Source organism: Phalaenopsis equestris, unplaced genomic scaffold, assembly GCF_001263595.1.
Source record: "Phalaenopsis equestris unplaced genomic scaffold, ASM126359v1 Scaffold000913, whole genome shotgun sequence".
Lineage (NCBI taxonomy): Eukaryota > Viridiplantae > Streptophyta > Magnoliopsida > Asparagales > Orchidaceae > Phalaenopsis > Phalaenopsis equestris.
In genome coordinates this window covers 8,717-24,265 of record NW_018165352.1, presented here as the reverse complement: position 1 = coordinate 24,265, position 15,549 = coordinate 8,717, and the positions used below count along the sequence as shown (strand labels likewise).

The 15,549-nt window shown below is 32.3% G+C and overlaps 1 protein-coding gene across 1 annotated transcript; it reads right to left on the bottom strand.

The window, feature by feature from the left end:
* Positions 1 to 276: 276 nt before the first annotated feature.
* LOC110032300 (cellulose synthase A catalytic subunit 9 [UDP-forming]) lies at positions 277 to 15,375 on the bottom strand. Its single transcript, XM_020735881.1, has 13 exons — positions 14,993 to 15,375; positions 14,727 to 14,922; positions 12,523 to 12,761; positions 12,117 to 12,213; positions 11,644 to 11,761; positions 10,489 to 10,755; positions 9,135 to 9,480; positions 8,478 to 8,741; positions 7,688 to 7,900; positions 6,135 to 6,339; positions 5,468 to 5,664; positions 2,765 to 3,118; positions 277 to 1,100 (listed from the first exon to the last, which is right to left on the bottom strand). Exons 1-13 carry the CDS (start codon positions 15,065 to 15,067, stop codon positions 519 to 521), a joined length of 3,153 nt encoding a protein of 1,050 aa, XP_020591540.1. The 5' UTR covers positions 15,068 to 15,375; the 3' UTR covers positions 277 to 518.
* Positions 15,376 to 15,549: the final 174 nt, after the last annotated feature.

Genomic DNA, 15,549 nt, shown 5'->3' with positions numbered 1-15,549 from the left:
CAAAACTTACTGACGTTTTTGCCTTCAAAACTGAAACTCAATTCTAATATCTTTTAACGGTCCAATTTTTTTAAAAAAAGGGGGGCCAATTACACAGCTCTCGAAACATTGCTATTTACAAATCTAACCCCCGCTTTCTTCCATTTTTCAAATTCGCAATCAAATATCAAAATTTACGATAAAAACCCAACTCACATTTTTCATTTTGATCAAATTACCAATAAAAGAACAGTTGACCACACTTTTAAAAATGAGTTCCAATCATTTTCTAACATTCAGACAACAAGTTCATTCCACCATTATTGTTGGCGTATCAATTCAACAATATTTTTTTCAATTGTCCATTAAAACTTCCATATGACACATTTCATCTCCAGTATAAACCACAACAAAATGAAAACTTCACTCTCACCATTAATCACATGTATGAAACTCTCATAATATAGAATACAACCAAAACTTTCACAAAATGTCAAAACACAACAATCTGTGTAGAGTATCAGCATCACCTGTAAGTTTCAGCAATTGATCCCACATTGCCTCACATCTGGTCCTACAGCTCTCACCACAAATGGATCTATCCTCACCCACAGCAATGAGAAGATGGAAGCCAAGAGAACCGACCAGATCACGACGATCGTCGGAGTCCGATTCTGCCGCCCCATCAACCCCTTCAGGAACGGATAGAGATGAACGATCACCCAAAAGGAGAAGAAGAGCTTCCCAAAAAGCGGTCCCCATGAATCATACCCATTGTTTATGGCATCTGATATTCCAGCCACAACTCCGACAATGTTTACGATCAAAATGGTGGTGGGAGGGATGAGCAGAGTGGTCCATTTGAATGCGTAGAGCTCGCTGAACTCCTCATCATCGGAGGCCTTGGAAGTGACAGTGAAGTTGGTGTCGATTCCGGCGAGGATTTTCAGCAGGCCTTGCACGACTGCGAAGAGGTGGGCGGAGACGCCGCCGATGACCCAGAACTGCTCGTTTCTCCACCACTCTTCGATGCTCACTCCGCTCCACCGCAGTTCGAGGATCCCCGTCGCGAAGATGGAGATGAAGAGGGCAATGAAGAAGAGGCTTGCAAATGTGCTTATCTGCATTATGATGCAAGCAAATATTAATAGACAGAGCATATATAGATTAAATGAATCTTAATACTTCTTAGGTGTTTTCATTTCAGTCTCAAAATTTTTTAGATGTTCAAATTAATTATGAAACATTTGTAATTAAAAATTGAAATTTGGGTGTTAGATATGTAAATAATTAAGAATTGAGGGGCATTTATGTAAATCTACCATCAATTATTCAGCTCACTAAGTTCGAATCAATTTAGTCCAACATCAACTTTGACACTACTTTGATCAAGGATTGATGGAAAAAACTTCACATTAGAGCAATAAATACTTTTTAGACTCCATCACATTAAATTAATGGATTAACTCCAAGAAATCCAAAGGGGCATGTACATACATACCACACAACTCGTGTATTTACACATTTAACACTAAATATTTGTATTTATGTGCATACCACTCCAATCTTTAACATAACATCAAAAGTATCATCATCAGTGTCTTTTTAAAAATGAAATACATCTTTTCATACATTAAGTTTATGACATCAAGATGTTATAAGTGTAAATATCAAACTTTGGGCGTTAGATTTGTAAAATACATAAGAATTGTGTGGTGTGTACGTAAATTTCCCATGCTGTCATAGAAAGCTTTGCACGACCAATTTCTATCTAAAAAGACAAGAAGGTTTAGCCTAAAACCAAATAAATTCAAATTTGAAGAGTTGAGAAACTAAATTGAACACCAGACAGAGCACAGACGAAAATGTTGATAGATAAAAAGTCAAGAAATTGTTTGGAAAATTTACATACATACCACAATTTTTATGTATTTACACATCAACACCTAAAGTTTGATATTTACATTATTACACTTTGGTGTCATAAATTTACACATGAAGATATGTATTTTACTTTTAAAAAGTTAGTAAAAGTGATATTTTTTTGCGTGATATTAAATATTTGAGTGTTAAATATGTAAATATAAAAAGTTCAGTATCAGATATCTAAATACATAAGAATTGTGTGATTTGCAAATAAATTCCCATAATTATTTTGATCATTTAGTTTCAATATAAATTTGTTAGAAATTCATTTAAGTGGCATTTTCATACAGAGCACCCAATTCCTCTGCATTTACATATCTAAAACCAAAATTTAACTTTTTACATTTAGGCCAACCAAAATGTTCATATCACATAAAAAATATCATCATTTTAACTTATGCCAACCAAAATGTTCATATCACATAAAAATATCATCATTTTAACTTTGAAAAATTGAAACACACTTTTCATGCATATGTTAGGTGTCAAGGTGGCATGTACGAAAAAATTGAAGGTCAAGTGTTACATTTATAAATACATAAGAATTGAGAGGTACGTTTGTAAATCTTCATTAATTCAATGGAAATTTTAGATATATATAACAAAATTATTGTGTATTTACATAACTAAAACCCAGAGTTTGATATATACACTAATAGCACATTGGCGTCATAGACTTACGTATGCAAATGAGTATTTCACTTTTAAAACGATAGTGATGGTGATATTTTTGTTGTAATGTTAAAAATTTGAGTGATATGCATGTAAATATGAATGTTTAATTGTTAGATATGTGAATACATAAGAATTGTGTGGTATATATGTAAATGTTCCATAATTTAATTGGTATGAAACTTACGGATGGCATGATGAATTTTCCGGTGAGAAGGCAGACAGCAGGAAGGGTGCAGTAAGCAAGCAGAGGGAGAGCGGTGAAGGGGTAGATGGTGGTGTTTATATACGAGAAGCGTTCAAGCCATTTGAGGTGGCCGTTCCTGTAGCCATACCAGACCGGGCTGTGCCGGCTGAAGAAGATCTCAACCGAACCGAGAGCCCACCGGAGAACCTGGTTGAGCCGGTCGGAGAGATTGATGGGGGCAGATCCCTTGAACGCCGGCCTGTGGGGCATGCAGTATACGGATCTCCATCCGCGGCAGTGCATCTTGAATCCGGTCAAGATATCCTCTGTGATTGAGCCATAGATCCATCCCAGCTGTGAAATTCAGCAAGAAGTTGATGAAATTAGTATTTCAACTTTAGAGGCTAAGGATTTATCTGCAAAAGCTTTTTCCTATCTTTTAGGAAGATTTACATGCATTCCACTCAATTGTTACGTATTGACATATCTAACACCTAAATTTCAATTTTTTACATACATGCCACTTTACATGATGAAAAAGGTTTATTTTAAAAAAACGTATTTCAATTTCTTGAATTTAAAGTCGGGCTATTTTTTTTTTTATGTAATATGTAAGATCTGGGTGGTATAAATGTAAAAAAGAAGGAATTAGATATGTAAATCCATAGGAATTGGGTGCCATGAGTAAACTTACATATTACCACTCAATTTCTATGTATTTACATAACTAACATCTACACTTCAATTTTTACATAAGAAAATTTTCATCTGAAACGTGTAATATGGAAAATTTAATTGGAAAATTGATGAAATATTCTTGAGTTGGGACACAAACAATTATAATGAAATAAACTTATTGTTCTGCATGTTAGAAAATGATTGAATCTCAATTTTAGAAGTCTGTTCAAGTGTTTATTTGATTAGAATTTCATCTTTTTCACAAATTTGACCGATTAAAAGATTAGAATTGAGTTTCAATTTTGGGGGTAATAAAGCCACTTTCAGTTTTATTTTTTACTCTGAAAGTAAGAGAACATTGTTAAATTAATGGAACGAGAGATTAGATTATTAAATATACTACAACAACAATAATAGGAAGATTTATACACATACCACCCAATTCCTATATATTTACATATTTACCAGCTAAACTTCACTTTTTACATAGGAAGTGTGTTCAAGCATGAAAAAGTTTATTTCAGTTTTAAAAGTTAACATAATGATACTTATAGTGTGAGATAGAAGGACCAGCATGGTACAAATGTCAAAATCAAAGTTCAGGTGATAGATATGTGGATGCATAAGAATTGGTTGGTATGTAATTTTTTTATTATTGTTTTTTACAAATTTGTATGTTGAAAACTAGTTCTTAAAACAAAACCCCATAAGAGTGTGAATGTTGTAAAAGGAAGTTATGTGACTTTTTCAAAAGAGAAAAGAGCAAGAATCTATAATACCCACTTTAGCTTTGGAAGAATCTGTTTTTGCACCATTATACAAATAAACAGCCGCCACAAATATACTCTAGAAGTTGTTGTAATATTAATTCATTTTTAGAAAAATAAAGGAGCCATTTGGGATCACTTTTGCTTTTTTTTTCTATTTTTTTTATTTTGTTTTGTGTATGTTTTGATTTGAAGTAAAACATGTTTGAGATGTGTTGATAGAGATGTGATTGTTTTGTAAAACACTCAAAACACCTAAATGTCATTTCAAGTGTTTTCAAGAATATATTATTTGTTTTAAAACATAAAAAATAAATACATGTAAGAACGCTCCAAACAAAAATGTTTTTTTAAATTAAAAATAATAAAAATAAAAAGAAAAATAAAATTGATCCCAACCAAGATCTAAGGGACTAGGCGGCTGTTTGATATTCCTATTTTAGGCAAGGATGTAAGAGAGATTTAAATTAAATCATGCTAAATTAATTTTGGAGACTTTAAATTCTTTTAGTTTGATAAATGCCATTTGCAACTCCATTATTATTTAAATCCTACCATTCATAGAATTTAACAAAGTTACGGGTTTCTATACACACAAATCTTGAAAGGCGAAAAAAAAGTCTCAGTTTTATCAGAATTTAGTAAAATTAAACAATTTTCATGACACTATTTATTTACATACAGCACACAATTCTTCTGTATTTACATATCTCACACCAAACTTTCATATTTACATAACATTAAAATCTTTCATATCAAATAAAAAATAGCATTATAACCACTTTTTAAAGGTAAATTACACATTTTCCAGCATAAGTTTAAAACACCGAAGTGCTATGTATGTAAATATGAAATTTTAGGTGTGATATATGTAAAAATATAAGAATTATGTGCTACGTATGTAAATTTTTCTATTTAATAATAATATTAGAGGCATTTACATGCGTAGCACACAATTCTTATGTATTTATATATCCCGTACCCAAACTTTCATATGTACACAAAACACAATCAAATCACTATTACAGTATTAACATTTTGTAAAAGTGAAATGCACATTTTCATGAATAGGTTTATGACATCAAAGTGCTCTATATATAAATATGAAAATTTAGGTGTAAGATATGTAAATACATAAGAATTGTGTGCTAGGTATGTAAATTCTCCTATTTAATAATGATATTATTATAATTTAAATAAGACTCTTGAATAGAAAATACTGTTCTGAAATAAAAAGCCCCAAAGACCAAAAAATTACCTCTGATCCCCATTCTGTCTTATCTTCATAACCACAGCTGATGACATGAATGGCCTCTTTGAGAAGAGCTTCAGGGCTTGAAGAAGGGGGAACTCCACCTTGCTCCATTAAAGTGGACGTCACAAAGGCTGCAGATTGTCCAAATCTCTTCTCAAAATTCATCTGAGACATCAGCATCTGCTTGTCTTCATCAACTCCTGTTCAAATTCCATAAGAAGAGTTCAAGTTCAAACACTTCTAACAAGGAAGATTAACATAGATACCACTCAATTCCCACACACACACCGCCATAATTAATGAAAGAAAATGTGAATTCCACCTTTCAAAATTCAAAATAGTGATATCTTTTATGGGATATGATAGATTTGACTGGTATAAATGTAAAAAAATAAAGTAAATACATAAGAATTTGGTGGTATGTATGAAAGGAAGATTTACATACATCCACTCAATTCCTATATATTTACATATCTAACACCCAAACTTCAATTTTTACATACATGCCATCTTACATGAAAGGTGAATTTAACCGTTAAAATTTAAAATAGTGATTTTTTATTGAACATAAGAGATTTGGGTGTTATAAATGTAAGAAGAAATATATTGATGTTAAATATGTAAATACAAAAGAATTAGGAGGTAAAAGATAAAGCAAGGAAAACCTCACCTCCCTCTGATGGAAGCTCACTGCCATTCTTGTTGTACATTTTCTTCTTCCGCTTGCCGAAACACGGGCAGCAATCGCAGCTCACCATTTTTGGCCTTTTCGGTCCTCTGGGTGGGTTGTAGCCATAGAGAGCTTGACGGCGAAAGACACAACCAGTTCCCACATAAACTGGACCTTGGATTCCATCTAATCCTTTCATATTGATCTGAAAAAATATGAAAAAAGCCGATAAATGATTGGGGCAATTACATAAATACCACCCCATTCCTATGTAGTTACATTTCTAACACCTAAATTTTATTTCTTCTACATTTATGTCACATCAAAAATACCACCATTTTAACTTTTTAAATGAGAAATACACCTTTACATGCATAGGTAAGGTGGTAGGCATGCCAAAATTTAAGTTTAGGCATTAGATATGTAAATACATAAGAATTGAGTACTATGCATGTAAATCTTCCTAAATTATTATACAATGGACCTAATAAATTAGAATGGTTGAGCCATGCAGTTGGGTACTACTGCCTGGTCTCACCTTATCAACTCATTTCAAATCCTTTTTTTGTCAAATGTAGGGGTATGCATGATTTGGTCAAAAACCTAAAAATCTCGAACAAAACCGAAAAAAATTTAGCTGATTCAATTTGGTTCAAAAAATGCATTTCAATTTGTTGTTTTTAAAATCTCAACATCCGGTTTTTGTTTATTGGTTTGGTTTTTATTTTCATTTAACCGAAGAAACTGTCAAAATGAAAATTAAAATTAAAAGAGGTATTTATGAAATTAAATTGATATTATACAGATAAGATATGTAATTCTTGATGTTTATTCATAACCGAACTCGAACTAATAACAAAATTTTGATTTGTTCATGACCGAACCGTTTAAATTGAATTATATTTCGATTCAGTCTTATCAAAATTTTGACTGATTTGATTTTTCAAATTTCTGATTTCGGATTTTGGTTGCAATCAGCTTGATCAGTTTGAAAATAGATTCATTCAAACATACAGAATGCTCATTCCTGGTCAAAAGTCCTTCACATTCATTAATTGTTTCAGAAACAACTAAATCTAGACTTACAGAGCTCACCAAATCCTGCTCGAGTTAAACCAAACTTCTAACCACAAACTCTAAACAACATTAAGTTGTGGAGCCTAATTTTTACCATACAAAGCACTACCTTATGTAAACTCAGTCACAAATAAATTGAAATTACATAATTGTGAATTATTTTATTACAAATGTTTTAGAGAATTTACTGCATTTTTTAAGGCTGCCCTAGTTTCTCACTTTAGGTCATTTTAGAGAGATCAAAATGATAAAAACTCCAAAATCAAACTTATGGTTAAAACTACAGTGACAACAACAAAAAATCAAAGAGAAGAATATGCATAAAATTATTGATATGTATTTTTTATAATTAAATTTATCTTCTCTCTATCTTATTTTCTCTCAACTATTTGAATTAAATTTTGCATAATTCACAACAAACACTACAAAAAAAATAAAAGAAAGATAAAAAACTCAAAGTGATTCATGCAACTTACGTCGAAGAAGACGGTGTTCCTGTTTGCATATCGATCATTCTTATCGATGCCATCAAATCTTTGGGGGAACTGAACATAACACACTTTCCTTCCAACCTGAGGATCCATTAAGAAACACATGGACTCCCTTATAGCCTTGCTATTGTTGATATAGTGATCACAGTCCAAGTTGAGCATAAATGGTGCATTTGTAAGCACTGCTGACACACGAATCTGCAAACTCCAGAGAATTAGATAAATTTGAAGCGAGAAGTGTGTCAAAATGGTATCTTTATTTTTTACCGGGACTATTTTTGTCCCGAAGTATATAAAAATATCAATTTAATCTTCAAACCTTTTTAATATGGGCTGAAATAGTCTCCCAAAAAAATTATTTCAGCCCCAATTTAAAGAGTCCGAAGACTAATTTGACATTTTTATAGATTCAAGGACTAAAATTATCCCAAGCAAACAATCAGATGACTATTTTGACGCATTACTCAATTTGAAGCCAACAGTCCATTTTTTAAGAAGTGTTAAAAAAGATCTCTTACATCTTTTCTGAGGGTTCATTTCAGCCCCAAAATTTATTACAAGCATTAGTTTAGTCCCCAAACTCTTTTAATATGTGTTAAAATAGTCCTCAATAGCTAGTTTGACCCCCATTAAAAAGGTTAGAAAATAATTTAGCACTTTTATAATCCTTGGGACTAAAATAGCCCCAATGTAAATAGTCAGAGAACAAGTTTGGTACTTTACTAATTTTTTAAATAAAGAAAAAAGCTAAAAGAAGTAACTTTAGTTTGATTACCAGAGCATTCATTGCACCGGCCTTCTTATGATGCTGGAAACCTGGTCTTTTCTCCCTTGAGACATAAACAAGACGAGGAAGTTCATTGCCATCTTCGTCATGGCCGCCATTGTGGCCAAGAAAAACTTGAATCATGCCTGGGTGATCTCTGGTGTTATTTCCAGGCCATGGGGTTCCATCCTTCATAATCCAACCTTCTGCAGGCACCTTTGTAGCTTTTGCAACCAATGCATTTATCCTTATCTTAAATTCTTCATATTCTCTCTGGTGCAGCAAACAGGAATTATTTAGTTTGCAATCATATTCTGCATAGTATCTATTCGTAATTAAATTTAGAGTACCGTCATTTACATACATAGCCACACAATTCTTATGTATTTATATATCTCAAACCTAAACTTTCATATTTATACACATAGCACTCAAAGCTTTAATATCACATTTAATATCACATAAAAAATTAGCACTATTATCACTATTTTAAAAGTGATACAACTTTTCATGCATGAGTTTAAGTTTAAAGCACTAAAGTGCTATTTATGTAAATATGAAGGTTTAGGTGTAAACTATGTAAATAAATAAGAATTGTGAGTAAGGATAATTTAAAATTCATTATGAGAATAAAACATTAAAACTATTAAAGTTATGAATGAGAACCTTCATGGCCCGCCTTTCCTTGACGAAGTTTGGTTGCACCTTATCCTTGAGGTAATCAACCTTGAGATAGAAATACATCTCAGGAGCCCGAGGTTCGATATTGAACTTCTTACAGAAAGGAACCCACTTCCGAGCGAACTCGGCGGCTTCTGAGAGTGCTTCAAACGTGAGCATGGAAGCACCATCGTCTGAAACATAGCATGAGACCTTGTCCACTGGATAGTCCACTGCTAGGATTGAAAGCACGGTGTTAGCGGTGACCAAAGGAGGTTCTTTCAATGGGTCAACAGTGCTGACAAAAATGTCGACAGGAGATAGCATTGAGGGCTCCCCTTCCATCTCATATCTGCAAGATTTAGTACAATATAGATTTATTGTTTTCATGTTTCTGTGGTCTTTGCTTTGGGAAAAAAATATTAAAAGTGCGATCATCCGTACATGTGAATTAGGGATGTACACCACGAATACAACTCGAGTAAACCCTATCCACACATATGGATCATCCACAATATTTTTCATGCTTTAGTAAACGAGTCAAGTTGAACTCGAGCCACCCTCGTCTTGAGTTTGATTTTGATTAATTAAGCGAGTTCATGCTCTAGCTCAATTCTATAAATTTGAGCTGGCTAAGGAGCTAAAGTGTTTATTATGAAAGACAAAAAATAATAATGATTAAACCTAGTGTTATAATAAAATGACAATTAGAATGAACAATTATAGTAAAAAAGAATATGAAAGCATGCGATACAAAATATAAAATATTTTTAATAATTTAAAATAAAATTAGGGGCATTTACATACATACCACTCAATTGTCATGTATTTACATATCTAGCACCTAAACTTTGCCTTTCACATTTATAACACCCAAATCTTTCATATCACATAATAAATACCACTATTTTAAACTTTTAAAAAGTGAAATTTTAACTTTTAAAAAGTGAAATACATCTTTTAATGAATATATAAAGTGGTAATATGTAAAAAATATCCCTATTTTAACATTTACATGCATACTACCAAATTACTATGTATTTACATATCTAACAACTAAACATTACCTTCTACATTTATACCACCCAAATCTCCCATATCACATCAAAAATACCATCACTTTAACTTCTAGAAAGTATAAATAATCCTTTTCTTGCAGAAGTAAGATGGCATATATGTAAAAGTTAAAAGTTAGGTGTTAGGTGTTAGCTATGTAAATACATAGGAATTGAGTGGTATGTAATTAAACTTTTTGTGCATGTGTGTGTGTGTTTAAATTTAGTTTTGTGCATCTCCTAATAATAATTTCCTTGAGAATAAATTAGAAAAAAGACATTTTTGCCTCAAAAATTTCCTTCACCTTAGAGAGAGGCGGTCCAAATAAGTCTCTCGATCGATCGGAAACCATTTAGGGAACTGATCGAGAATCCATGAGATGGCAAACCAGATTTCACAGATGACAGAAGTGAGCCAAAGCCCATAGGCATCATGAACTGGATGAAGAATTCTATAACGGAGGAAAAATGCGAGAACGACCAGACGAAGCACAATCACCATTCTATAAGGATTGATTTTGCTTGAAGCAATCGGAACCTTCCTCGATAAAGGCTGCCTTGCCTCATCCACACTGAAAGCATTTAAATTTCATTTCATGTCAGTAACAAGTGTTTTATTTATTGTTTTTGGAAATTTGCATACATACCACACGATTCTTATTTATTTACATATCTAAAACCCATAGTTTGAAATTTACACTTATAACACCTTAGTGTCACAAAACTATGCATGAAAAAGACATTTCACTTTTAAAAAGATGGTGCTTATTTCTTATATGATTTTAAAGATTTTATTGGTATGGATGCATATATGAATACTTAGGTGTTAGATATGTAAATATATAAGAATTGTGTGGTATGAATGTAAATGCCCCATTTTTTGGGACATTTACATACATACCACATGATTCTCATGCATTTACCTATCTAACACCTAAATTTTGATATTACACTTATAGTCATCAATAGATCCTTTATAATTCTCTCCTAATTGTCTTAAAAAAAATCATTTTTATCAGAGATCATTCTAGAAAGAAATCAAAATTATCTTCCCTAATTGATGCAATTTTTCTAAACATGTTCCATTTCTCTACCACATATCTTCATTGTATGACTCATAATTTTAATTTATCTTAGGTAAAAACAATCTCGAGCATCATTTGTTTAACAGGGGCAATTAAATACATACCACATGTATTGGCATATCTAACACCAAAACTTTGATTTTTCCTGTTTTTTTTTACATTTATACCACTCAAATCTTTCATATCATATAAAAAATACCATCATTTTAACTTCTAAAAGTTGAAACATTTTCATGCATAGGTAGGGCGGCATATATGTAAAAATTGAAGTTTAGGTGTTAGATCTGTAAGTATATAGGAATTGAGCGGTATGTATGCAAATCTTCGGATATATAAATATGTTGAACAAAATTTGGATGCAGAGAAGCAAATAACATTGGCATGTCCGGATCAATATCTTCAGGATCTCCTCCGAGAAACCCTTGCTTCGATTTCCACTCATCCATTCTGTCTCTCCACCCTCCATCTTTCTTCTCATCCCACCTTTCGCTCCCTGAGAGTAAAGAGATCCCATTCCTCCCATTCAGTATCTTTTCTTCAAGTAAGAAGTTAAAAGAGGCATTTAAATACTAGCATACAAATCTTATGTATTTACATATCTCACACCTAAACTTTCATATTTACACACATAGTACTTTGGTGATTTAAACCTATGCATGAAAAGGTAATACATCTTTTCAAGCATAGGTTTAAAGCACCAAAATGCTATGTGTGTAAATGTGAAAGTTTAGATGTGAAAGTTTAGGTGTGAGAGGTGTGAGATATGTAAATAAATAAAAATTGGGTGCTAAGTATGTAAATTTCCCAAGTTAAAAAGAATCATTCACCGTAGTATTAGGAAAACTTACCAGGTTCTGAGACAGGATATGGATGAACACGCTTGTGTAAGGATGATGGGAAATCTCCATGACTGTGGCCATTGGATATGGGGAATTCACCGCTGACCTGAAGAATATAAAAAATCAGAGAATAAAGATCTGTTTGAAGGAAATGAATGTTTCTGACACTAAGTATATTTTAGGGGCATGTAAAAAGATATCACACAATTCTAATGTATTTTACATTTCTCACACCTAAACTTACATATTTACACACAACACTCAAATCTTGAATATCACATCAAAAATAACACTATTATAAAAGTGGTTTAAAGCACCAAAGTGTTATGCATGTAAATATGAAAGTTTAGGTGTGAGATATGTAAATATATAAGAATTGTGTGCTAGGTATATAAATTTCCCAATATTTTATTACCGTTCGAGAACGGTTGCCAGTGATGATAGGAGGAAACTGAGGTGTTTCATTGTCCCCATCCTCAGGGCCTCTCCCATAGCTCATCTTTCCATGGAGCATAGCTTCTGCAGTGAGCTTAGCTGCCGGTGGTGGCGACATATGTTGAATTTGTTTCTTGTTTTGCTCATCTTCTATGTTGAATTCATGATCCAAATCATCTATATCTTCTTCTTCATCATCGCCCTCCACTCTCGGGCTCCCTTTTTCAATTCAAACTCAAGTTAGCCAATTCCTTGTTTTAACCTTGCATTGAAGAAATAATATTTGGAAGATTTACATGCTTACCACTCAATTTCTATGTATTTGCATATCTAACACATAACCTTCAGTTTTTACATACATAACACCTTATATGCACGAAAAGATGTATTTATTTTTTTAAAAGTTAAAAAGGTGGTATCTTTTATGTGCTATCAAAAATTTCGGTGGTATAAATGCAAAAAATAAAATTTAGTTGTTAGATATGTAAATAGATAGGAATTGAGAGGTATATATGTAAATGCAATATATAACTTATTATTTTCGTGTTTTGAAATCTTTAACTTCATATTATAATATAGACAACCTTATCAATGTTCTAGGCCCCAACTACGAGTTGTTCAGTTATTTCTCTAGGAATGTTCAAAGCTTACCAACTTCAATAAAATATTAATTGAGGCTATCTTATTTGATTATTGGTCATTTATTCTCAATTTTCTTTATTAAAGCGACAACCTCATCTCTTATTCTTTAAATATTTTAAATACCTTGTCCCTTTTCCCATTTTAAACTCAACCATATAGTTTGTTTTTCTAACCAAAAGAGTAGTAACTCGCATGGTATTGTCTTTAGTTATTCAAAAGGATGGCAAAACTTTCAAATGCCATAGGATTTAGTAAATCCTGTAAATCTAGATTTAATAGATCTTGAGAAGGTTAAAATAGAAACATTATTTGGCAAGTTAATTGATAAATCTTTTTAAATAATAAGTTATTTGACTCTTTATTCAGCATTTAATATTTATGAGAAAAAAAAATTCCGTTAATCCTTTAAAAACTATAAATAATGAGATTTAAGAAATCTAGAATTTAACTAATATAGGGGTAAAATAGACTTTATCAAGATTGTAGGATTTAGGGTTCATTTATAATAACAATGACACTGATTATCTTTTTTATCATTGCCAAAGTTCTATTTAGCTACGACATTTTGTTGTTAAACATAAATTTTTATGATTAGAAATAGCTTTATACATTCATATATGCTAGAATATGATGACAATAAATAATGTCATTGTTTGATTTTCTTAAAAGGAAGAAATTATGCAACACATACAAACAATAACTTACTAAAATATATACTACCCCACAATACCTTATTGTTTTTATAAAAAAGTAAGATGGTCCTAATTGGACCTTTAAAATCCCCAAAATTCTATTTTGGCAAAATTTAAGCAAAATTGTCATCATTCTATTTTCCACAATTGTCTTCTTTTCAAAAATTTATGTCGTATGAGACATCGTTTTCTTTTTCCTAATTTTTTGCAAGAGAAAAACTAGTAATTCCAACAACAAATTTGAATAAAAATCTACTTTCTACACAACGATGTTTCCAACTACTTTAACATAAAATTGCAGCAACCTAAACAAACCCTAAATTCTGCCTAAAATAGGATAACAACCAGCCCATTCCAAGTATATACATAATTTAGATCCATGCTAACGATTTTGTAACTGCAGTTCTACAAAACCTTTCATAATTCAACAAAAAATAAGAATAAAAAAGGGGCATTTACATACATGCCACCTAATTCTTATTTATTTACATAAATAACACTAAAATTTTATTTTTTATATTTATACCACCCAAAATTTTCATATCACATAAAAACTACCACCATTTTAACTTTGGGACATTTACAAACATACCGCCCAATTCCAATGAGTTTGCATATCTAACACATAAACCTTACTTGATGCATTTATACTACCCAAAACTTTCATATCACATAAAAAGATATCAATATTGTAACTTTCAAAAGGTGAAATAAATCTTTTCATGCATAGGTAAATCGACAAATATTTAAAAATTAAAGATTAGATGTTAGATATGTAAATGCATTCTAATTAAGTGATATCCATGTAAATCTTACTTAAAAACAAAATAAATAAAACAAAGCCACTCACCCTTGATACGCTTGTACCTAGTTTTGCACTGAGGGCAGAGCTGGCTGCCCTCTCTCCGCTCATACTCATAGCACGGCCGACAAACCGGAAATCCACACTCATTACAGGCTACAAACAGATCTCCATCCACCGTCAGCCCTACTTCATCCCCACAAATCTCACACACTTGACCATTCAGCGCCCTAATTTGCTTCCGCTGCAAAATCACAAAACTCAGATTTAGCTAAATAAAACTTCAAAACAGTCCAATGAAGATCCTTCCTTACCTCTTCATGCCCTCGAATCAGCACGAGCTCATTGCGGTTGTGAGAACCGGCGACCAGACCGGAGCTGGCCTCCATGGGAGAAGGGATGCAAGGTTGGGGGTGGAGTAAGTGAGAAAGAAATAGGAAGAGATTGCCGGAAGTGAGAAGAGGGGATCGGGTCGATTTTGTAGGGCATAGAAAGTCTTCTTAGCTATTTTTCTTCCAACTTTTCTTTCTGGTGTGCGTCTCATTCTTCCACCAACCGGATGGAGAAGGGTTGTTGCCGGAAGGCTGGTTGGTTGCAGAGTCGCCATTGCCGCCGATTGAAGCTATTCCTCCATTGAATGTACCTACCAACAACCTTCAGAAGTCAGAGTCGCCATTGCCGCCGATTGAAGCCATTCCTCCATTGAATCGTAACCTTTATGTACTCGTTGAATTAATTATGTGTCTTTTTATTTTTTTTATATTTATATCACTCAAATCTATCCAATCACATAAAATTTTTTTTTAAAAACTTTTCAAATACAAAATTTTCATGAATTATATATATATATATATATATATATATATAACAT